Below are 26738 nucleotides of genomic sequence, written 5' to 3'. Positions count from 1 at the left end.
TCATTTTCAATTTACTAAAAATCCGCGTATATATACAAAAAAAAATAGCTGGTGTTATTTAATGAGTTGATATAAGAGGTGGAAAATGCAACAAATAGAGCAGGCACGTAACTCTTAAAACTATGTAAGTACATATATATATGTATATAAAAAAAAAATCAATGTTATTCGAAACTAGTGGGCCCAAACTATTAATACATACACACTATATGACCAATCAATAGAAATAAAAACCAGAAATCAGTAATCAATTGATATAAGTTGTATGATCAATGAATAACGAAGGTTTCTAGGAATCTGAAAGCATAGTGTACCTTCCCGTCAATTTCTCCCGTGGTGGATTGAATATCGCGAAAATGGTCCTGAGTTGTGCTGCAATACCTCCACGAATTGCATACTTCGATGTCTCAGTTAGTACATACGATCGAAATAAGTGAAATGAATATTGTATGTTTTATGAGTTTCAGAAACCGGGGGGGGGGGGGGCAAGGTTGAAAAATTTGAAAAAAAAATCTCTAAGTAATGAAGACAGAGAGAGAGATAGAAAAGAAAGAAGACGAAGAATAGGGGCGCCAAAGACTTAAGTGAGAAATAACTAACGCTACAAAGACAGAAGTCGAATTTCACTCTCAACAAATCCTTAGCCAAAATATTATTAAAATGCCAAAAGGGTGGTCTACTCAAATACGTAGACTCAAGGAGCGCCCTGCTGCCAAGGAGCAAGTCTGTGTCTTGTAAATAATAACTTCACAAGTTATTGCTTGTAAAATTATTATCTAGTAACCGTATCCGGCCCAAACCAACAGGGTCCCGAAAATCGTCCGGAAGGTTGGAGTAGGCGTTAATTTAGGATTTCAAAGGGAAAAAAAAATCATCCGACCACTTGGAAACTAGAAGATTCCAGAATAGTAATGAAATTAGAGTAATAGCTAAGATATCCCTAATTAGTGATTTGCCAAAATTAAAAAAAATTAAATAAACTGAATTTTGGATCGGTGATTTCAATAACCAAAACATCACCGATAGCTACCCTGCGCAGACACGCCACAGTCTGGGATGTCGTTAATTTTCCTCATCTAATTAAACTAAGAAAAGAAACGAAAATACTTAAGGGGACTAGGGGTCGACATCCGGGTACGCGATATTTAGTAGCAGTTAATTTAATCGGATAGTCCGAACTGAGTTATATGAACACTGCACAATAAATAAATAAGGTAAGCAACAAAAAAAAATCTCGGAGAGGCTATGAATGCTAAAGGTACAAATGACCGAAACCTGTACTTTTCGATGATCACAGGATATAGCAGTTGGTTTTCTTAATTATCATTTCTGTCATCCTTTAGAAGTAATTCCCACATGATACTACTCTATCTATTGAAAGGCTTAAGATCTGGGGCTGTTATTATGAGGTACATAAATGCAAAGTAACACACAATTCCCAACTATAATTTACATTCAAGTAGCAAACTCGGTTGGATGAATGCACTGGTGTGGAAGTCAAAACGCGAGAGATTTTTTTTTTCGTAAACATATTCATATTTTCACTATATAAAATTCACTAGGCCTATCCATTTAAATATAGGGGTCGTCATCTCGTTCATATTATATATCATATTATTAACATATCATTACATTCATTCATTATCTACTAATTTTCGCACGAAGTAATATTTTATAAACACCCTATTTCGTACATTTTACACGCAGGCCATACACATATCTACATTACGTAGTAATAAATATATATATATATATAACTATCACAATCTATCACGCTCAAACCACCACACGATCACATTCATCGAACCACGTACTCTTTATTTCGAAGCACCCAAATTGTATTTACCTTGCAGGTTTAAAAAAAAAAATCATACATGTATTTACGGAAAGTTAAATTGTCAATGATTAATCTATTTCTGATTTGTTGATAAAACTGAAGCAACAATGGAATTTTCGACAGCCACGGGAAAAAAGAATTTAATACTACATTTTTAAACAAACAGTAACAGCATATGGGCTTTACTTCTATTAAGAAAATAGGTGTTCTTTATTTCAGCGGATTATTCATTAACTACTGGACCTAGCAAGCTGAAATTTTCAGTACAGTAAGATCTCATGCTATTTTATACGAAGGTATACTCATCCGAACCGAAAACCATGTCCACGGGAAGTAATTTGAGAATAACTGTCCAAAATCAAACAATCTAAATCACTAAGTCATGCGATGTCGTACTGTCAACAAACAATTGACTACCGAAAACTGACGCTATGGCGCTGTAGTGGAGGCATAATTTACCGTGTACTGAAATGTATACTTGTACTCATTAATCAGAAATTTAATATTTACTCTGGTTTATTTATGTTAGAAAAATGGTACTAAATTAAAGCATATTTATACACTGTCCAAATCGAAAATTCACACACTCACACAAAACTACTAACTACATACACCACTGTTAGTACTATACATAAAGACAACTAACTAAACTAAACATGCACCATTTAGTTACATGCATGTTGACGAAAATAACCTAACACATTAAATTTAAAATACATTACTCCCTCGTCGATATATACATAGTCGGCTCTATTTAATTTAAAGGGGGTAAAATGAGAAAGGTAAACACTAGGTCTAATTGACCTGACCAATTGTTTACATAATGATTGCCAAAAATTGATGCCCTGGGGGCACCTTAACGAGGTTTATGGAGGGACCCTTCCCCTGAAAGGGGAAAAGGCCCTAAAACGAACAATAACTAACCCATTCCCCCGCTAGAACTGGTTCAATTTGGAAAAGGGGATAGGAGCCCTTTTAAGCTAACTTAAGCTGCCATTATTATTATTCACTTTACAACCATCAAACCTACGTACATGCGATTACTGAATAAATAATAGAAAGTCACATTTACTTAATACACGAACAACATGCACCAAACAGGTCGTAATTTCCCTAATCCCTACTTGAGTTTGAAATAAAAAAAAATAAAGTCACTCTTTCACTGTTGTCTATTCTCGATAGGCAGCAAACATGGCTTCCTAGTAAACAGAACTGGAATTTGTTATTTCACTGAATTGCAGCTTCTTTACCAAAATTTGCGGATTTTTCGGGCTCCTATTCCGTTGTAAATCTTTAACTATTGAATTACATTATATGTTACCTTAGTTGTCCTTGGAAATTGGAATTCTTCCCGAAAAATATGTAGCACAAAATTCACAAGCTGCTCCTTGCAAGGTGTCTTCGATTGTTCTCATAACATTGCGCCGAAAAAGCCAGAGGTAGGAGAATTCCTCCAATCAGAACGAAAACTTTAGCCGCGGAAATTACAAAGCAAATAGAAATTTGGCAAATCCAGATATAACCGGATCTGAAAGTGACTATGGACTAGTGAGAGGGGGTGAGGGAAAGATTAGGTACCTGGCTAAATTCTACATTGGTCTGAAATTAAGGAAATTTATATCCAATAACGGAACTATGTTTCGGTATGACGTCAGAATGGTAAACCTTGTAACTATTCAAGTTATATATCCGTAAATGGGATTTACACTTAATCAAAATATAAATAAATATATTATACAGTGGGAATATGGTTACTAACGAAACCTTTGGGTTCCTTATATTTAATTCGAAGTAAAGAGAGTAAATAAATTGTGTAACTAAACCGAAATTGAATAAAAAAAAATTACTAGGTACAGGATGCGTAAAAAAAAATTGCCATTACTTTCAACTGTAATGGTACATTACAGTTTTCCCCGGCCCATTAACAAAATTTTGTTAGAATAACAAAATTTTGCTAATTGGGAATACTAACTAATGATGCTTGTTAAGTTAACACACTCATTCATCCCATTCAAACGTTACCAGTCACTCTAGGACAGTGTATTATATCTACTTGGGGTATTGCGCAAGTAATTCACTACGTTTATCTTCTGTACAATTGAAAATCTTTAAATTTCGAAAATTGTGAGTTCCGATACTTTCACCTTTGAGATTATACAAAACAGCGCAGTTTTTTAATAATTTTTTCAGTAGTGTTCATATAGCAATAGAACGGACAGAAGTTATAACTGAGAAATCGACAGATACAATTCGTAAGGCTTCACTCGCTGACTAGTATATCTGATGACATTAGGCCGCAGTTTCCCGTCTATCACTGCCATTTAATATTGTTCTAGGCTCACCGTTACCACGCACTTGCGAAGGGACTGAATTCTGGGGTCGATTTACATTATTGTTACTATTATTCTGACTATTACCGTTCTCCCTTCTTCCGTACGCCCTGTTAAAATTCCTCCTGGTGTTATCGCCCCTGCCCGGGTCCGATTCCATGTTGGTACGGTCATAGGGACGATAACTCCGGCGATTGTTGAACATGGGCCGATTCCTAAATAGTCGCCGGCCATTATTGTTGTTTTCTGAGCCATACCCACTAGGATAACGAGATCCAGCTTGGGTATAACTCAGGAAATCTGTCTGGCAACTTGCCGTTACCTTCGTCTTCGTCGGTTTTAGAATTTTTGCCTGTCGGGCGAAGTATCGTTTTGGTGGACCACCAACTTCCTTGCCGCACAAGGCAGCTAAACGTGAGGTGACTTCTCGCACCGTTTGGCACAAGTGGGACGCTATGGCCCGGGACTCATCGGGTGGAAGAGCGTTAACTATAATATCTACAAGTTCAGCCTGAGAGGGATGTTCAGCTATCTGATAATATAGTTCGATAATTTTCCAAGCATAGTCCAAGAGGGACCCATACTTGGAGCGATCATACCGGAGTGATTGTAAGTTTCTCTTTTGGAGCCGTTCGATGTGCTCATTACAATATTCTTCTTTGAAAAGAATCAAAAAATCACTAAACGTCCGGATTTGGTATTTAACCGAAGCAAACCATGCGCCCGAAGCGGCGATCAAACATTTTTCAACTATCTGCAGGCGTTCCCCATCAGTAAGTTTATACATGTCTAAATATTGCTGCAGTCTCCGCAGGAAAACTCGAGGTAACCCGTTAGTAATGTTCCCATCGAAAGTGGGAAAACGTTCAATATCCCGGAGGGAAACTTTAGAGCTCATACTATACGGGGCAGGAAAAGAATCCAGTGGAATCAACGCGTTATCCTGAGCAGTTGGGGTTGTCACCGGATTTGCCACCGACGGAGTGGTCACTGAACTGAACGCTCCCATATGACCAAGAGAGGTTTTGTAATTTGTGTTGACCATGTAAGGTTCAAACTTAGGACCCACCACGGTAGTAACCGACGGTCCGGCACATCTCCTTTCCCCTCCTGGCAGCACGCTGTACGATTGTACCATTCCAAAGGTAGAGTGAGCATTTACGCTAGTGACTGTTGTAGTCACAACACTCGACTGCATCGGTACATCAAAATTACTCAACCATGATTTCGAGGTTGGCTGATGCGGGGGGCAATACATTGCTGTGTCCCGTGCATCGGGCAACACTTGACTCTTACCCGGGAGGACGTTACTTGTTTCTGGGAGAATTTTCCCTGGAGAATCGCCATCAGGAAAAGGATAGGAGATATCAGACTTGGCGATTTGCAATTTAGTAATATTCCCCTTAATACTGTCTACTTCGGTTTGAATTCGACTAATTCTTTGGTCAACCGACTCTAGTTTAGTTTCTATTGATAGGTCGGATATTACAACATTCAATCTACTTATTTCAGCCTGCTGCTGTTCAACTTTTTGTTCGATGTCACCAAATCTTTTGTTTGTACTCTCAAACCTTATATCTATTTCGTTGAATTTCTTATTTGTTTCGTCTCTGAGCTGCTCGGTAGACTGTTGGGCCCGGTATCTAACCTGCTCCAGTTCAGTAGATGTTTGCTCTTTCAATTTGCTCATCGAAGAAGCAAAGTCTAAACAGATCTGGTCAATTTTATTGTTTAATACCTCGAATCGAGCGTCGGTCTCTCGTTTCGAGGTATCAAACTTCTCATTTATTTCACGTCTCATTTCTGTATTATTTTGTTCCATGTTAGTGAATCTTTCGTTCATCATCTCCATCATCTGGCGAATTAATGCAGACGTGTCAGACCCTCCAGATGACATTCCTTCCTTCGGGTTTGTCGTCTGATCCCGAGAATCACTTTGATTTCCACTCTTTTCCTCATCGTCGAGGTCAGATATCTCCGCTGGAGATATTTGGCCTCGGTCCCTTTCACACTCCTCACAATATTTCATTATTTCGCCGGTTTGAACTTTTTCTGCATTTTCAGCAGTATCGTCCAAATTGGAGCAAGCAAAGTGGATCCATTTTAGTCCACAACCGGTACATCTTATAAGTCTCCGCGGGGCGCGAGATCTTTTCTCTTTTTCGTTTAATGTGCATTGAGTGCACGTGACATCACACTCGTCCTGTGACACAACAACCTTTTTTGTTGCCATAGTTTTGAGACACTTTACACTTTACAAAAGACAAGATATATATCAGAAATACACATATACTATAAAATACTTATTCGCTATCCAGACAAGTATTATTCATAAATTAAAGGACTCCCATTCTCTTTCCTTCCTTGAAACCCTTCTAGCGTTTAGTTCTATTTTAGAAAAATTTTGACACTCCTTCTCTTTTTCCCCCTTAGAAAAGGAAACAAAAATGACAAAGTAGCCAACGACTCTACTTGTTTCACTTGACTATAAAATTTCTCGTATTAATTTCAATGTTGTAATCAATTCAACATGCCATCAACCTCACTCTTTGACATTCTTAAAAAATTTCAAATCTATCGGTCGCCATTTAAACGGAGATCCGTTGCCATGGAAACAAACGTTGCCATGACAACCATTCTTATCGCGGTTCACCAACTCAAACTGATTGGCATGATAACTGGTATTATTCAATAAGCATTTTCAGATCCGTTACCACAGTAAACATGCGTTACCATGGCAACAGTCTTGTCACGTGTCGCCATTCTAAAACTGGAAAAAGGGGCCGTTGTCATAGAAACCACTGTTGCCATAACAACGAATCCTGTCACCGCTCGTCAATCTAAAACTGATTGAAAAAAAAAATCTGCAACAAAAGTGAGGCACAGAATAAGTCGTGAGTGGGAACCCTTCACCCCTGGTGGGGATGTTCATGAAGCTATCAGCTTATGCCTAATTATATTGGAATATAATTTCCATTTCTTAATTTCGAAACATACTAGGTTCGATCGAAACGAGAAAACTTTTTATCGGACTTCTAAAGAAAATAAAATCAAATAAATACATGACCGTGTTTGTTACATATAGAATTCCCAGTCACGACCCCCCTTTCAGTTTTATTAAAAAAAAATAGAAGAAGAAGATGAAGAAAGGAAGAGGAAGATAGCAAAGGAAAGAGGTAAAGTAAGAAGGTGCTAAAGAGGAAACTGTTACTGGATATTTTGAGGAATATGGTAAAGGAAAGTGAATAATTATCTAATTGGGATCATTTCCAATAGCTATTGGGTGAATGTCTGGTATTAGGGTGATCAAAGATAGACACATGTTAACCCATACATCCCCGATCTAGATCCATTTGACCCCAACTACCGAATTATCCCAATCTAGCTCGGAGATAGATGAGAAAGTTTAATTTTACCGTTTATTCAATATTTCCAGAAAGTTTAGACTAATATTCAATATTTGAAAAATGAACGACGAAGTTGATGGCATGTTAGAAACGACCACAGGAAAAAAAAAATCAGAGTATCACATATGTGTCGAAGATTTTGACTTTCACAGTTCTCTCATGATGATCATTCGTTCAGGCTACTTCAGTCCTTTTTACTTCCTTCATAGAGCCAACTTAAGTTAGTATTAACATTCAATGAGTTCAATTGATAACTACCAATAATTATAATAAATTACACATGTATGACAAGATAATGGATGCACTTAATACTAAACCTACATTTCACTCACACACACATTCATACAGGACAATGTATACTTCGGGTTGTATTTAGTTAAATTAAACTAACCTAACTACATTGCTATAGACATTTATTACATTTCAATAGAAGAAGATTTAGTTTGACATAACAGAAAAATTTAATACATGAAAAGAATGTTTCATAAACATGCACAGAAATTCGCTACTTGCAACAAGATCAAATAACACATTTCCCTTTTATATATATATATTAAAAGTTGAATTACATGAAAAAGAATTAAACCAAAGACGAAACAAGAAAAAAGAAGAAAAAAAAACTTCAAGGGTCAAGATATATTTAAAATTCAATGCAATGAATACATATCGTTGCAGGCAAAAGAGAAAAAATAATTGGTTAATCATTCAAAAAAAAAACTTTAGTAATATTTTATTGAGTCTTTGTCTCAATAGGAGACATATCGACAGTTTTATGAGTCTTTGTTTTTACGTCGATAATAGCTCCTCTTTTTTTTCTTAACTCTCTTTACGCACTGTGGTTTGTGTCCATGAGAGTATTCAATTGGTTTTGTTTTAACTATAGACAACTAACTACTTCATATCACATATATGTTTATATTTTTCACTTTGTCACTCGACGCACTTGATCTAAAATTTCAAAGTTTGTTAATATTAAAGAAAAATTATCAAATCCAGTCACAGATATTGGGAACATATTTCCATGTTCCGGTATTCACATTAACTTATTAAACAGCTTTCAGTTCGTTGAATTTAAGATCACTAATTTTTTCCTAGTATAGATCTTGTAGTCAAAAGATTCTAAATATTGAATAGTTTGGTTTCCGATCGCAGGGGAAGGATTTGTTTCATGTTTACTGATGGAAAAAGTCGTTGGAGGGGCGCACTGTTTCGTAGGTTGCTAATTTTACTCGCAAAGTAAATTTGGGTAAGGATTAGGGTTATTCTTATTTATCTTACGACCCGCTACTTGTTTTATTCACATGCAGTAGTTAACATTATATTCCACTTTAATAGTTACAAAAATTAATAACAACTCAACAAAAAGTAATTTATGACAATTTACGCGGGAATACTATATATCACAAATAGTTAATTAATACCGAGTGTCAAAAATCTATGGCAACCTAACAAGACCAGGGTAAATATCGAGCCCATTACATACATACTCGCATATATATATATATATTCATATTAATCCATACAATAAATTTCACTTTAATATTTCGTCGACGTTTAAATTCTACATAACCGTTCATATTCGACAAGTATTCATATTTTATAAATATTTATATTTATTTGGCTCAAAGACAAAACAAAAACCCTGACTATCAAAATTCACCTTTTTTCCTTCATAAGGTTGCAACATTGTATTTCATATGAATAAACCCGATAATCAATAATCATTTTCAATTTACTAAAAATCCGCGTATATATACAAAAAAAATAGCTGGTGTTATTTAATGAGTTGATATAAGAGGTGGAAAATGCAACAAATAGAGCAGGCACGTAACTCTTAAAACTATGTAAGTACATATATATATGTATATAAAAAAAAATCAATGTTATTCGAAACTAGTGGGCCCAAACTATTAATACATACACACTATATGACCAATCAATAGAAATAAAAACCAGAAATCAGTAATCAATTGATATAAGTTGTATGATCAATGAATAACGAAGGTTTCTAGGAATCTGAAAGCATAGTGTACCTTCCCGTCAATTTCTCCCGTGGTGGATTGAATATCGCGAAAATGGTCCTGAGTTGTGCTGCAATACCTCCACGAATTGCATACTTCGATGTCTCAGTTAGTACATACGATCGAAATAAGTGAAATGAATATTGTATGTTTTATGAGTTTCAGAAACCGGGGGGGGGGGGGGCAAGGTTGAAAAATTTGAAAAAAAAAATCTCTAAGTAATGAAGACAGAGAGAGAGATAGAAAAGAAAGAAGACGAAGAATAGGGGCGCCAAAGACTTAAGTGAGAAATAACTAACGCTACAAAGACAGAAGTCGAATTTCACTCTCAACAAATCCTTAGCCAAAATATTATTAAAATGCCAAAAGGGTGGTCTACTCAAATACGTAGACTCAAGGAGCGCCCTGCTGCCAAGGAGCAAGTCTGTGTCTTGTAAATAATAACTTCACAAGTTATTGCTTGTAAAATTATTATCTAGTAACCGTATCCGGCCCAAACCAACAGGGTCCCGAAAATCGTCCGGAAGGTTGGAGTAGGCGTTAATTTAGGATTTCAAAGGGAAAAAAAAATCATCCGACCACTTGGAAACTAGAAGATTCCAGAATAGTAATGAAATTAGAGTAATAGCTAAGATATCCCTAATTAGTGATTTGCCAAAATTAAAAAAAATTAAATAAACTGAATTTTGGATCGGTGATTTCAATAACCAAAACATCACCGATAGCTACCCTGCGCAGACACGCCACAGTCTGGGATGTCGTTAATTTCCCTCATCTAATTAAACTAAGAAAAGAAACGAAAATACTTAAGGGGACTAGGGGTCGACATCCGGGTACGCGATATTTAGTAGCAGTTAATTTAATCGGATAGTCCGAACTGAGTTATATGAACACTGCACAATAAATAAATAAGGTAAGCAACAAAAAAAAAAATCTCGGAGAGGCTATGAATGCTAAAGGTACAAATGACCGAAACCTGTACTTTTCGATGATCACAGGATATAGCAGTTGGTTTTCTTAATTATCATTTCTGTCATCCTTTAGAAGTAATTCCCACATGATACTACTCTATCTATTGAAAGGCTTAAGATCTGGGGCTGTTATTATGAGGTACATAAATGCAAAGTAACACACAATTCCCAACTATAATTTACATTCAAGTAGCAAACTCGGTTGGATGAATGCACTGGTGTGGAAGTCAAAACGCGAGAGATTTTATTTTTTTTTTTCGTAAACATATTCATATTTTCACTATATAAAATTCACTAGGCCTATCCATTTAAATATAGGGGTCGTCATCTCGTTCATATTATATATCATATTATTAACATATCATTACATTCATTCATTATCTACTAATTTTCGCACGAAGTAATATTTTATAAACACCCTATTTCGTACATTTTACCCGCAGGCCATACACATATCTACATTACGTAGTAATAAATATATATATATATATATAACTATCACAATCTATCACGCTCAAACCACCACACGATCACATTCATCGAACCACGTACTCTTTATTTCGAAGCACCCAAATTGTATTTACCTTGCAGGTTTAAAAAAAAAATCATACATGTATTTACGGAAAGTTAAATTGTCAATGATTAATCTATTTCTGATTTGTTGATAAAACTGAAGCAACAATGGAATTTTCGACAGCCACGGGAAAAAAGAATTTAATACTACATTTTTAAACAAACAGTAACAGCATATGGGCTTTACTTCTATTAAGAAAATAGGTGTTCTTTATTTCAGCGGATTATTCATTAACTACTGGACCTAGCAAGCTGAAATTTTCAGTACAGTAAGATCTCATGCTATTTTATACGAAGGTATACTCATCCGAACCGAAAACCATGTCCACGGGAAGTAATTTGAGAATAACTGTCCAAAATCAAACAATCTAAATCACTAAGTCATGCGATGTCGTACTGTCAACAAACAATTGACTACCGAAAACTGACGCTATGGCGCTGTAGTGGAGGCATAATTTACCGTGTACTGAAATGTATACTTGTACTCATTAATCAGAAATTTAATATTTACTCTGGTTTATTTATGTTAGAAAAATGGTACTAAATTAAAGCATATTTATACACTGTCCAAATCGAAAATTCACACACTCACACAAAACTACTAACTACATACACCACTGTTAGTACTATACATAAAGACAACTAACTAAACTAAACATGCACCATTTAGTTACATGCATGTTGACGAAAATAACCTAACACATTAAATTTAAAATACATTACTCACTCGTCGATATATACATAGTCGGCTCTATTTAATTTAAAGGGGGTAAAATGAGAAAGGTAAACACTAGGTCTAATTGACCTGACCAATTGTTTACATAATGATTGCCAAAAATTGATGCCCTGGGGGCACCTTAACGAGGTTTATGGAGGGACCCTTCCCCTGAAAGGGGAAAAGGCCCTAAAACGAACAATAACTAACCCATTCCCCCGCTAGAACTGGTTCAATTTGGAAAAGGAGATAGGAGCCCTTTTAAGCTAACTTAAGCTGCCATTATTATTATTCACTTTACAACCATCAAACCTACGTACATGCGATTACTGAATAAATAATAGAAAGTCACATTTACTTAATACACGAACAACATGCACCAAACAGGTCGTAATTTCCCTAATCCCTACTTGAGTTTGAAATAAAAAAAAATAAAGTCACTCTTTCACTGTTGTCTATTCTCGATAGGCAGCAAACATGGCTTCCTAGTAAACAGAACTGGAATTTGTTATTTCACTGAATTGCAGCTTCTTTACCAAAATTTGCGGATTTTTCGGGCTCCTATTCCGTTGTAAATCTTTAACTATTGAATTACATTATATGTTACCTTAGTTGTCCTTGGAAATTGGAATTCTTCCCGAAAAATATGTAGCACAAAATTCACAAGCTGCTCCTTGCAAGGTGTCTTCGATTGTTCTCATAACATTGCGCCGAAAAAGCCAGAGGTAGGAGAATTCCTCCAATCAGAACGAAAACTTTAGCCGCGGAAATTACAAAGCAAATAGAAATTTGGCAAATCCAGATATAACCGGATCTGAAAGTGACTATGGACTAGTGAGAGGGGGTGAGGGAAAGATTAGGTACCTGGCTAAATTCTACATTGGTCTGAAATTAAGGAAATTTATATCCAATAACGGAACTATGTTTCGGTATGACGTCAGAATGGTAAACCTTGTAACTATTCAAGTTATATATCCGTAAATGGGATTTACACTTAATCAAAATATAAATAAATATATTATACAGTGGGAATATGGTTACTAACGAAACCTTTGGGTTCCTTATATTTAATTCGAAGTAAAGAGAGTAAATAAATTGTGTAACTAAACCGAAATTGAATAAAAAAAAATTACTAGGTACAGGATGCGTAAAAAAAAATTGCCATTACTTTCAACTGTAATGGTACATTACAGTTTTAAGATGAGGTCTAGTGAATAGGCTGCTTTCTAAAAAAGAAAAAAATACCTAGCGCGTGTCCTCTTGGTACTCGTGGTCCAGAGTTCGTTTTTCGGTGAGAGAACACACAAATTTAATTTCACAATCATAACTTTCGTATTATTGTCCTCCTTTGGCCTATAGTGCATAACCATGGAAAGTTAAACTAAAATAATGTCATTTCATTTTCACTTTTTAAGATGGCGTAGAAAATGGAGGAATGCATTATGTTTATAAAGATGAATTGTTAAAAAAGATTCTGCAATCATCCAGATGCTTTGGCTACCATTCATAAAGAATAGTCTATCAATTCCGAGAAGGTTAACGACCATCTGGAATAAGAACGAAAGATGTTAAAATTATTTTAACACACTTCAGAACCCATTGCCCCTGTAATGAATAGACATACTTATGTCAAATCTTACGTCCTGGTACGTTTCTTGTCGATTACTGTATTCGGCTTAGCATTCACATAGCATCACTCCAGTTTTAAAATCTTTAATTCTGTATTATTCATCTCTGTGTGCATTTGTACTTCCAGACCTGTATCTCACCCAACACACATATTACAAATAATAAGTGCGCCACGTTTAGAAGAAATCCACCAACAATAGAAACAATATGATAGATCATAGTGTATGTCTTCCATATATAACAGTAAATGAATAAAGATAGTGATTTCAGGAAAATAAAAATAATGAAATTGGTTAGGATGAATAATTTTTATAAATAAAGAAATTAGTTTTTCTCGATTTTCTCGCGTAAGAATACGTAAGTATACGCGTAAGAATACGTAAGTATACGCGTAAGAATGTATACTTAAGCGAACAGTTTTGTTCAGCTCGATATAATATATCAACTGATACATAAATGATATTTGGACAATATTTTGGGTCAAGAAAAATTAGTTTATGAGATATGTTGCTCGTTTTGGAGAAGAGAATCGAGACAAGACAAGAAATTTCTTGTCTCATGAGCAACACAATGATAATTTTTGCTTTACTTCATTAGTCATACATTATGCTGTTATCTTGCTAGCGTCATAATGAACAAGTTGATGAAGTATACTCCAGTATCAGTATCACCTTAATGGGTGGAGTAGTTCTTGAACAACATCAATTTTTATTTAGGTCCTAAACAAAAAAATACCTTTTCACCCGATTTTCTAGAAACCAATCTTTAATACTGACACACGCAATTTTGTTCAGCTCAGTGATACATGTCGATTCATATATGTCTCAACTTCGGACAATTTGTTACATTACACGTTAATAATAACACTGACCAGTAAAACATTATGACCACCTACACCCAAGTGCATTTGAAGAAACATATTTTCCATCTCAAAATACGTTTGGTAACATTGCAAGCACCAAGGGCTAAGAGCTTCAGGTCTGTAATTTCCCTTCAAGTGAAAGGACGTATTGCTTGTAGATTTCTGTATTTGACTTCCAGTTACTCTATATAAACGAACTGTGTATACCTTTTGTATCCCTTCTTCTCTACCTTTGGCTATAGTTGCGAAAATGTTTGTTTTCTATGTTTTGCATACCAGTTGTCGTATTCAATTATCAAAGAACCAGCTTCTTTAAGTAGTTATAAAGTATGTTAACACGAGAAAATATACCTAGTTAACGAATTATATGAACTAATAAATATCCTCTTTTAGTGTATGATTGAAGAAGTGGATGCTTTCGAGCTTCGTATTTTGATAATTATGGAACTTTGCTTTGCTTCCCCCTCAATTGTCTCTATTTCTTATTCACATAAGGCGAATAATGATATTAAAAAGTTAGTTAATTGACTATTAGTTAAGTCAGCGGAATGTATGTTAAGTCTTTTCACTATGTCGAGGCTCAGTGGTAGAACGCTTACCTCCTGTGCGTAGGATTTCTGCTTCGATCAATGGCCAATTAAGTTTGTGGTGGACAACATCGTGTCCATGGGTTTTCTGTGGGTACTTCTGTTTCCTTCCACGTTTCATCCCACCAATTCTTCCATCATCATTCACTTGCCTTAATCATTCTTCCTCCTAACCCTTAAGGACATAATTCGGGGACGTTAAACTGAAAGATTTCATTTCATTTGTTTATTTCAAGGCGACAGGTTATGTTCGGATCTCACTATAAATTATAGTTTTATGTATCATATAGATATTGAACTGTATCTATTTTTTGGACTAAATAGGTAAATGTTATTCACTGTGATCTGATAGTCTGCAAGATTTTAAACTTGCAATTTAACTCAAAAAGATTAACTTTATAACATACACATTTCATGGTAGTAAGAGATGAACAAGAAAAATGAAACATAAACGTAACGTCTACGATGTAAACAGAACAGTTATTTTCAAAACAGTAAATCTGATCTACGATGTTATATATATATAAAATCTCTATGTGTGCTATGTACACCTGATATATTTGATATTTATACCAAGTAATGATCAACGCATTATGTTTTCAACAATCCTTCCTGAAAATATATTTTTTGAGCGTTTGCAATTTTAGACAAAAGTTACGTGAGCAGAAGTCTGATATCAGTTTTTGATGTTTTTACACTTGTTCTCGGTTTATTTAAATCCATAAAGACCATGTCAGGTACTTGAATTAACCAGTGTCATTTTAAGAATTTACTCCAAAACCCGATGAAACAATTAGTACCAGGCATGTATCAAACTTTAACAGAATTAGGGTAAAAAGTGCCAAATATTGAAAAACGCAGGCATTATTTATTCTGAACATGACAGTAAATCTGAGGCATGTTTTAAGTATTTTATTATTAGTTCGATTAACCGCTTCCCGGTCTACATTTTTGCATAAAAACGTCCCAAAAAGTCTTTTTTTTTTAAAAAAAAAAAGAAAATTTCATATTTTAAATCTATCATAAATGCAGCCTCTCATGATCTATGTTAATTGCCATTCAGAACTAAATTTCGAAAGTTATAGCTCCTCAAAAAACTTCTTCTGAATTATCCCGAGTTATTATGCTCACAGTTCAAAATACAATAACTGTAAGAATAGAATGGATTTGCGCTCTAAAAAGATATGCTCTATTTGGAAACATCTTTATCTACTTATTACCGAACAGAAACAAAGTTCAGTGTAATACTAATATGGAGTTATTTAAAAAAGTAACTACACCTTCTGGATTATCCCGAATTACCTAGGTATTTCGGGCACTAAAAAATAAAAAAAGTAAGAATGAAATAAAATATACGCCGAAAATATGCTATATTTAGTCATATACTTTTCCATATGTCATAATATAATGACTATATTGTCGTAATATATGCTATTTTCATTAATTACAAGCAAATTCAATGTAAAAGTTAGTAATACGAATTCAAATAAAGAAGTAAAGATAATTTATAAATTACACTGTAATCAGACTAGAGAACTGTTAACACTACCTCATGTTGACTTTCGTTGTGCCAGTTCCTCTGCGTTTAGTCCTCAGCGTAATTTATAAATTGCGTTTATATTTTTATTTATCCTCGTACAAATTGGAAATGTTAAAATAAAAAAAAAAAAATGTCTGTAGCGAATTCACTGTAACTACAAATTTTTCTTCTTCGTCACTGCTCATTGTTTGCAAAATGCACTCAACAATGCAGTCGTAAACACAAAACTTCTTCAAAAGAAAAGAAAAGAAACTCACTAACAGCTCCCTCGTAACAATAATACTGAAAAAACACGGGACTATTATGGGAGTAATACACTGACCCTTGATGTTAAATCAGGAAACCAAAACATAAGACGGTTGAATATCGTGTAAATATTTGCTCTGTGCACTTTCCTTTATCACGACACAATATTTCGGGTTAATCCAGACAAGAACGTAAAAAATTATAATGACCGTAATAACTCAGGCTAATCCAGTTTTACATGTTATATTTTAAACGTAAATATTCGGGTTAATCCGGGAAGTGGTTAATAATAATGATTATTAGTTACGTAAGAATAATAATTATATAACAGCTTATTGTAAATCTTATAATGTACTCGGTAATTTAAATAAAATATTAATGTTCTTTACTATTTCTGCAGTACAAAACACTTTGAAAGTCTAGCTACCCAAGAAACTATATTTAATTATACAGGTTAAACACATTTATTACAGAATTGAATTCTTTTTGATCCAACACTCCAAAGAAAGAATTACATATTTCCAAGCACGCTTGGCGCTGCATGTAAATGAAGTTGTAACTTACCAACATATCTATTCTCGATTTGATGGCTTTTCCCTGAATTTAACTTTTCAATTTCTAAAAAAATACTTTATTATTGCTGATAGCTGCAAACTTGCATGCTGGAAACCATTTATGGATGTGTTTATTTATTATTTTCTACAATGAATTCTGATTTTGTCTTCAAATCATTAACAAATTACTAGGCCTCAGTTGTTCTTTCAGAAATTTATATTTTGTTTTAACTATTAGTATAAAGTTCTTATAGTTTACATTTTAACTATTGTAAAGGACAAATAATATTAACAATGTACTAAATACAAACTTTCATTTTTCATAATAAGGATAAAGGAACGTCTAAACTGACTTATTTGTTTTGTGACTTCTTCATAATTAAGTTTGCTTGTAAAACAACATAATTTCATTCGCTGAGTGTTAAGATCGACGCTACAACTTACTTGACCATGTACTACTACTAATCTTGAATACAATTTAATGTATGACGAGCTTTTTCTTTTCTTACAGTTAACTGTTTGTGTAACAACGAAAACTTATGATCCGAGTGACATCTGGGCCTGGGGCTTTAATTTTGGTTTTTCATACGATTTACCAAATGACACAAGAACTCTGGCTGAGAAATATACAACTATTACAGTGAGGAGAAATGACAGGAGAACAGTATTTAAGAAAGTTGAAACAGCTTTAAATTCGTAAGTTATAATTTTGTTTAAGTAAGTATTTGAAATTCAATGTTCCTTAGTTGTGTTCACTGTTTAAGGAAAATTAAAATTTCATTAGATGAAAAAGCTACAATAGAAAGGGATAATTATTATCCAGTGCTGTACTGAAAAGTATACAGAATTCAGTATTTAGTAGAGAACTACTAAAGTTTTGCAAGGTTTGAATAGCTAAGAGTTAAACGTTAAATTTTCTTTCGTATTCAAGTATTATAAGAATGAATTCCAAAATGAATTCCTTTGAGATAAATTTAACGGAATTCATTATTATTAACGTAATCTAATATGATTACGTTAATTAACACTAAACAATTACAGTTTAATACTGTAATAATATGCATATTGATACACATAGTACAAATAATGAGATTAACCCATGATTTAAAATGTTAAATTATAGTGGTGTAGAAGTACCCCACTACAAACATATTTATAGCTGGAGGAATGTACGAGTTTTAATTAGTATATAAATATTTATTTATAATTTTCTTGAGATATATTGCCAAAATGATAATTTATCTTGGTAATCTTTATCAATTTAAACTAAAAGCGTAATTTTTATTTCATAATTTGACACAATATATTTACTTTATAGGCAAGGCATTAACGGACGAGCATGTGTGCTACAAGCTCTTTGTGAGGGAGGAAAGCGATTAGCAAAGAAGAGCAAACTCATGGAGCAAATATTAACTTTAATATTTTCGTAAGTTTCCACTACTAACTTTTCTTCTATCAAAATGTGATAGTGCACATATTAAGTCATCTTCTAATACTGTGGGGTTATCTATTGGATTTTAAATACTTAAAAAATCCAAGGAGCTATCTAAGGGTGTGATGTGTAATAACTTAAATATACTTAATATTAAGAAATATTATTAAAGTGAAAATAAGAAAATGTTTATTTACCTCCAACTCAAATTTATTTGTCGTAGAGAGTTTATGCTTTTGTTTAAGTATAACTTTAATGTTTATCCTAAATGTTAAACCAAGTTCACTAAGTGATTGAAATCAACTAAAATATTTTATAATAATGATTAAACTTGAGTAAAGTTAACCCAGATAATACTTCATATCTTAGGGCATAACTAAAGATTTCCATTTAATAGCGTTTCCATCAAATTCTTAGCCTTATCGTATTATAAGTAGTTCAGCATGGGATCTCAATTTTGTACGAAGTTTCTAGAGCTAAAGAGAAAAATGTCTCATGTCAATTTGATGTCTAAATATTTACTAATTTTCTATATTCTCTAACTAAGTTACAATATTAATAGAAACAAAAATATGATTTACTTAAATATTTAACTTAACTGTGACCACGGAGAATTTCTTGAAAGTATTTATTCTAAGAGAATAATTAAGTTTAACGGAAAAATTTATATTCAGAAATAACTGACAGTGAAAATAAAAGATATTTACTATCTTTTAAACTCTCCCTGGTACGAAGCCCTGAATAGATTAGCCTATTACTTCAAGTTAGGGTCTACACACCACTAGTCCCAACATCGTTATAACTGGTATCCTTAACCGAACTCCGATATCTGTTCCTTTCGGAAATATCTTTAGTTGTCCTCATGATTTAGTTCCACACTACAAACATCATCTGTTTTCCTCTATGGATACTCATTCAAGTAGTGTCCAAACTCGATAGCATTTACCTGTAGAAAATGAATACTAGCTAGAGAATCTAGTACACCGATTCTTAAAAGTCTAAATGAAAAAGTGTTATCTAACAAAATATTACGAAATACGCTCAAATGTTCTAGATTTAAGTAAAATAATCATTTTCTTATAAATCCGAAACTAAAGGAAATTGTAAAATGAAGAGACTGGTGATTATGATCATCATCAGAAAAAAAATGCTTTCGAATGAAGAAATTCTTATGATCGTAAAAGAAAACGTAATTTTAAAATATTACACAGTTTCCACGTCTACAAATTCCATTAGTGACTACTCCTCTATGTAATATCCACAAGGCACACTGTCTAACGTAACTTATAATGCTCTTGAAATTCATTTTTGTGTCTGGTGAAGACAATGTTGTAATATCGAAACGTTACACTACATACTTTTCTATCTGTTAGGTACGTAATGTGTTTTTCTCCCAATTCTTTCATTTAATACAATATCTTCATCATATTGAAGAGTAATTTAATTCAAGTGGAGATTTACATAGGCTTTCCCAAGTGCTTTTTCAAAGTTTCCCCTAATTCAAATATGAGGGACCTTGGTTAGGAATTGCAATTTTCTTTAAAATGGTTGTAATGATTTTTTGTACATTTAATAAAAAATAACTTACTAATAATACTATAATATGCAAAATTCATTCCTGAGGAAAAATCACATCCTTGGTGGTGTAGTGAATAGTATGCATCATTGGTGCACGGAGTTCCGGGTTCGATTCTTTGTCTAGTAGCCCTGAAATTTGAACGCATTACGGTGGTTTGGGTTCCATTTTGTACTATAGGTGCACATTTCACGTTTCATATAGCATCGGTTCTGAAAAGAATACTAAACTTCAACCAACCAAATTAGGAAAGTCTTGATATTATAGTTTTCTGGTGCGGTGGTATTTATTGGATTGTCGCCACAAAAATGGTTACGATGAATAGTTCATATTGAGTTGTCCATTTCCAAACGGCATCTTGTCGGAGGAAACTCGATTTTGAGATATTGGCACAATTGGATCAATGGTATTGATAGCATTCATATGATATATGGTTTATAGTTCCAAAAAATCCGATAAGCGGTGCAAACTATGTTGAAATGTGAGAAATGTTGTCATACAATTACAAATTGGCTCTTATCCACGTCCAACAAACCAAAATGGTGAAGAAAAAAATCTTTTATATCTACAGACACAAACCGCTTCTTGTTATTTAGATATCTGTAGTGTGTACATAAAAACAGTTTCTAGACGACTTTCTTCCACAAGTCACAGCTAGATTCAGGTAAGTTAAAAATGTATTGTTTTCTCATAACACAGTAGGTTCTAAGGATAGAATTTTACATCGTAAACGGGTAAGAACAGGTGATATCAGACGATTGCTTCAACTACATTTTGGAACGGATATTCCTTCCTTGAAATTCTATATGGATATCAAATGCGATGATACCCTTAGAAAGGAAGAAGCAGCAGAAAATGATTATGCCGACGAAGAATGGAGGAATTTTGATATACAGCATACGTAGGCCCTCAACGAGATGATGGTTCACACACGTAATCTTTAGAAACTGTTGTTTACCCTGTAAACAGGCTTCGCTCACGCGGTCATTTTTTAAGTTTAGTTTCGTGAAGTTTTAAGAGGAATTGTCATTTGTTTTTAACAATATCGTAAAACTCATCTAATTTGTAATTTGCAGAAATACAGAATGAAAGCAAAAATAAACAAGAACAAGTAAAAAGGAAATATTCGGGGAAAAACGCGATTATTCCAAATTATTTGTCATTACATTTCATTGCTTAGAAAAGGTTACTTTTCTTGCTTCATACAATCGGCCTTCAACATTAGACAGGAAACAGACATGCAAGCAAAGCAGAAAATATAAAAATTTAACGAAACTGAAACGCACCGAGAAGAGCTTTCCCATCGCTATGAAATTGATTTGTCATTATGCTGAGATATGGACGCTTCACCTCTTTAGAACATCATACGAAGTTAGAAATAGGACTGACAACGTGTAACATTAAGCTTTTTGCCTCCAAAATTCATCACCGCAACAACTGTGTGTTAGCGCTGATTATGCTTGTTTTTGTATATTACCGAAAATTAGACTAAGATTCAGAAGAAGATATCAAACTTGTAAAAGGACTAACTAGGACTATTTTAGACATCGTTGGTTCCTTCAAAATATTCAGAAGATGCTCTCGTGGCCTTCCAAAAAGAGAGAAGTTTCGCCAAAACACATTGCTCTCACAGGAGAGAAGAGAAGCTGCACTCGTTAGCTGACTGCGATGCCTGAGTCCCTGTCTTTCATTGGTCATCGCCCAGAACTGTTCTTCAATCAATTTCAATACCCAATAAATTAGAGGACTTTCCGTGCTACTTTGTGGACTAACCAAGTGCCCGCCAAACAACTTCTTCCAATTGTGTTATTAGTGGAGTGTTTGTGTCTGTTTGTGCAAATTACTACAAACTGAAATGTAGAAACTTATATCGGTAAGTAGTAATCATTTATTGACACATCTGAGTCTATTGCAGTTTCTTTTACAAATGCCTACCAATTCTGCTCTCCCGCCTGAATGTTTGCTTTTAGGCTAAGTGTCGTCTTCAGTCCGACTCTTATCAACATTTTCCCAAATACTAACTTTCAAATTAGACTCATTTTAAAAACAAAAGTACTCGCATTGAGCCTCACACACTACATTTGCTATTAATAGATGTTTCCTTTTTACTTACATTTCCTTCGCGAAATTTGTGTACCTTTTACTTACTCGAATAAGCTCCCTAATAGCATAAGTATGGAAATACGTTCTAGATGTGTAGGTACTGAAACCTCATCTGGAAAAGAGCGTTTAGTGTATGTTGTTCCTCTGAGCCCAGGTAAGCCTCAGTAGCACAAGCGTACCACGATATTATCACCTGCTTTGAAGAACGCTTCAAACCAGTCTTTGTTTATTCATAAGTCAATCTATTTCAGACATTACAACAATAATTTATAGCTACACTTTTATTCTGTGTTCATTATAATAAATAAATAATTACATTACATCATTATATCACTTTTGTTTCCGTAACGCCTTATCTCCATGACAAAATGGCTTCGTACAGTTCCGAAAGGTACTTTGTCACTCAAACAGTTTCAAAACGAGTCTTGTCCAAATTACTTTTTAATATTTCCTTCAAACTATTGCATAGAGTTTGTTCAAAGTTTAGCAAACATTTATTTGCCCCTGATCAATAATTCTGCAGAAAATAGCATATATTAGTGAAAATTCGATGCTCCAAACGTTTTTTTCGATTTCTGCAAAATTTTGTTAAGTGGACAAGATGTAGTTTGGAAATGGACGACTCAAAGTAAATATTTCATTAACCACCGAAGAAAATTGAATATGATTTTATTTTGCAAAATCAACAAGGGCTTCGTTTAATGTGTTCGCGGCAGAGTGGATTTTGTTCGGAAGAACTCAACAATAACAAGGGTGATTTTGTTCAAACATCATAAGTAAGTATTTCATTAACAATTCAATTGTACGAGCCATAAAGAAGATCGTCCGTAAAGAACTTAATCCCAAAAGTATACTATCCTCTGTGGATCTTTTCATGCAACATGGTTTATACAGCTTTGTGCGATTGTTGAGGAAATATTTATTTATGAAATAAGAACAAAATCAAAGGAACAGTATTTTGAATAAATGTTGGAGAAGGTTTACTAATAAGACTCCAACTGACCAAAGCAGTATATATAATCTTAAAAAATATATACTGCTTTCGTCAGTTGGAGTTTTATTAGTAATCTTGAATTGTCCAAAGCTACAATGGATAATTTGCAATCAGACTATTGGAGAAGGAATTTACTCAAGAGTAAACTACCCCTTGTGGACTATTCCATGCAAAATGACTTATGCCATATTGTAGAATTTTTAACAAAACATTATTTATGAAATATATAACATGTATGGATCGTTTTTGAGATTTTTGTCCTGAACAAAAGTCAACTCTTAGAGTAACCTACCGCTTGTGAATTTTTGCAGAACAAATCTGGTATGTCATGTGGTCAGGTTATTAATGCATTAGTAGTATTAATAGCATACTTAAGAAAAATGAACAAAATACGGAGGTAAATCATACAGAAAGAACTTATCCCCAAGAATAAGCATTTCCTTGTGGACTTCGTTTTGCAAGATGATTTATGCCGTATTATAAGATTTTTAATTAAATTAATTATTTATGAAATAAGAGCAAAAACAAAGGAGCAGTTTGTGAAAAATAAGAGAACAACAAACCCCAAAGAGTAAACTTCCTCTTGTGTATATTTTCTCATAACTAATAAGTTATGCCACATTCTCAAATTAATTATGAGATATTTATTCATAAAATATGAACAAAATCGCATGGATAATTTTTGAGAAAATCGTCAGTAGAAAATTCACCCCAAACTAAAGTACTCTTTCTGGATTTTGTCCAGAGAAACTACATATACTATTTTTGATGAAGTGTTGATTTATGAAAAAAGAACAACGTCTTCAGAGTTTTATCAAGAAATCGCATTTCTTTATTTTCTACTTTCAGTAAACTAGTCATATTTTTCGGAGGGGGAGGAGGGGAAGAACATTCGAAAAATAGAAAAAAGCTGGTGAATAATAAAAGAACCTTAAGCTTGAAATGTGGTTTAGGTACGTTGAACGGCCTATAGTGAGTGAACTCCAGGATGAACGGACCAACAGGCGGATAGACATTGAATAATAATTTTTTCAACCTGTAGGGACCATGAAACATGTAAATAAACTGCTCGTCATAAAAATTGCAACACCCATAAAGAGTTATCGCAAAAGCACGAAATTTGCACAGTGTGTAGGGGATGATTATAAAAGGAAATGATTAGGAAGCCAAGGTCATCGTGCGTCAGGTACGAATGTCATGTCATCTTGAAAGAGGTACCTCGAGCAAGCCAGGGATGGGCAGAGGTGCGGGGAATGTGCGTGGTCGTGAATGTAGTATGTAAAAAGCCGTCAGCAATGCCTCGTCGTCAAATACGGCAGTGCTTCCGGCAGGTTTCGCAGTTCGATCGGGGTCGAATTGTTGCATACCGTGATTGCGGTTTATCGTACCGAGAAACCGGTGCCAGAGTAGGACGTGTGTGATATGTGTGTGGAACTAGTGGGTACAGGAAGGCACAATAGAGCGACTTAGAGGTACTCAACGTCCGCATCAGACGACGGACCGCGAGGACAAACGCCTGGTATGGATTACCCTAACAGACTGTACGGTCACATCAAGACAGCTGAGGCAGGAACTAGGGGAATTTTACGACGTCTAGTGTCTCCACAAACCGTGCTATGTCGTGTGACTAATCGGGGAAACTTTTCTCGCTGTCTATTGATGCGGATTCCTTTCCAGGTACAACATAGGCGTGCGCGCCAGACATTGTATGAGCACCATCGTACAGGGCGTATGGAATGGAATCGTACCCTTTTCCGACGAATCCCGCTTCTGTCTACAGCGTTATGATGGACGTATACGTGTCTGGCGGCAGCGTGGCACTAGACTTGGACAACCAGCATCATCATGGATCGTCACACAAGCTCTTCACTGGGCATCATGGTATGGGGTGCCGTCGCCCTAGTGTTCGTTCACTTCTTATAGCCAACGGTATATCACAGAGGTGCTCACCCTGTTCCTGTCCCATTAATCCATGGGCAGCATAACGTCATTTTCCAACAGGATAACGAGCAACCCCATGGTGGAAGGCATGCCCTCGCAATTCTGGAAGCTAAGCACGTGCCCCTGCTTCCGTGACCCGCACTTTCGCCAGATGTCTATCCGATTGGGCATGTCTGATCCATGGTTGGTCATTGGTTGGCTCAACACAGATTTCCTTCACCTAATGTTGGGAAACTTTGAAGCTATGTAGAAGCCGCTTGGGACTCCAAACCTCAAACAAACATCGATGGGCTTATTCTCTTCATGCCGTGACGTGTTGCAGCAGTTTCGGCTGTCCGCGGAGGCTCTACTAGCTACTAGCTCTAGGAGGTTCTGTAACCCTGCTACGCACGTCAAATGTCACACTACCGACCTGTAAGTGCAATAATTTTCTTGTCTTATTAGCACCTCTCTGTTTGCAAAGTTTCGCATTTCTATCTCATCTCCTTCTGCGCGTTGCACTTTTAATGCTGAGCAGTTTATGTTGAGATATCGAAATCTATTGCTTTCTTTACCGCCATACTTTTTCCTAGTTGTGATAACGACAATACGAAATTATGAAGCCATTGTCCCCTTGTCATGTTAGAACTTTCAACAGTAGATTTTGGTTATACGAACTACGTTATAGATTAATATGTTATACCTTCTAAGTTAAAAAGAACCAGTAGTTTATTTACTTCAATTCCTTCCAATTCCAGAGCTAGGCCTACGTTTAGGCGGTTTAGAGGTAATGTTTTCAAAACATTTGACTTATACCACGAATATAAGAGCATTGTTATGCATCATAGCCATTTGTAGCTCTTTGTGAAGCGATATTCGGAGAGCTTTTTTTAATTATCTAAATAACTAAATACATAGTACAGTATAATTAATATTTGAAAACTATTATTGTATATTTCGCAGGATGCCAGTAGACCCTAATGATACAAACACTGAAGAGAACGCAGTTTATGATGAGGCTCATAATGTAGGGAAGGTGAAAGGAAACTGCAAAACTATGTTCCCTGGATGTCCATTCTCTTTGTTCGATCTTGAATTTTCTTCTTTACTCAAAGCAGGAAAGTTTCTTGCTGGATAATATCAGTGTGCAATGCAGAATTGTATATTCGTAACAATAAAATTAAATGCTCAACATTACTATAGTTTTATTTTGCATCTTATAGTATATTCCCAACTTCATCTTTGAAATACATAATGCTGACGCGGTGGGCATGGTAGCTCTTTAGCAGAGTGGTCACTTCTTCAATAGGGAATTATTTGACCAATCGAAGACCATGTAAGCTTATGTTGGACAGATGGCTATTCTCATTACCTTTATTCTAACCATTGTTTCAAAATCATTAATTTACTATATATTTAGGACTCGTCTCCTTTAGTCTAT

General features: G+C 34.7%; 1 protein-coding gene across 1 annotated transcript in view; it reads left to right on the top strand.

Annotated features, from left to right (window-relative positions):
- Positions 1-26471, top strand: part of LOC145665993 (uncharacterized) — an 81819-nt gene extending 55348 nt beyond the window's left edge. Inside the window, exons 3-5 of the mRNA XM_081733099.1 lie at positions 17784-17968; positions 18591-18698; positions 26261-26471. Of these exons, the coding sequence (XP_081589225.1) occupies positions 17784-17968; positions 18591-18698; positions 26261-26435 (468 nt within the window). The 3' untranslated portion in view covers positions 26436-26471. The remainder of the gene's footprint in view (positions 1-17783; positions 17969-18590; positions 18699-26260) is intronic.
- Positions 26472-26738: the final 267 nt, after the last annotated feature.

This window comes from Thermobia domestica, chromosome 12, assembly GCF_964235325.1.
Source record: "Thermobia domestica chromosome 12, izTheDome1.hap1.1, whole genome shotgun sequence".
NCBI classification, from domain to species: domain Eukaryota; kingdom Metazoa; phylum Arthropoda; class Insecta; order Zygentoma; family Lepismatidae; genus Thermobia; species Thermobia domestica.
The sequence above is the reverse complement of the archived record's forward strand: the minus strand, read 5'-3'. Positions and strand labels throughout refer to the sequence as shown.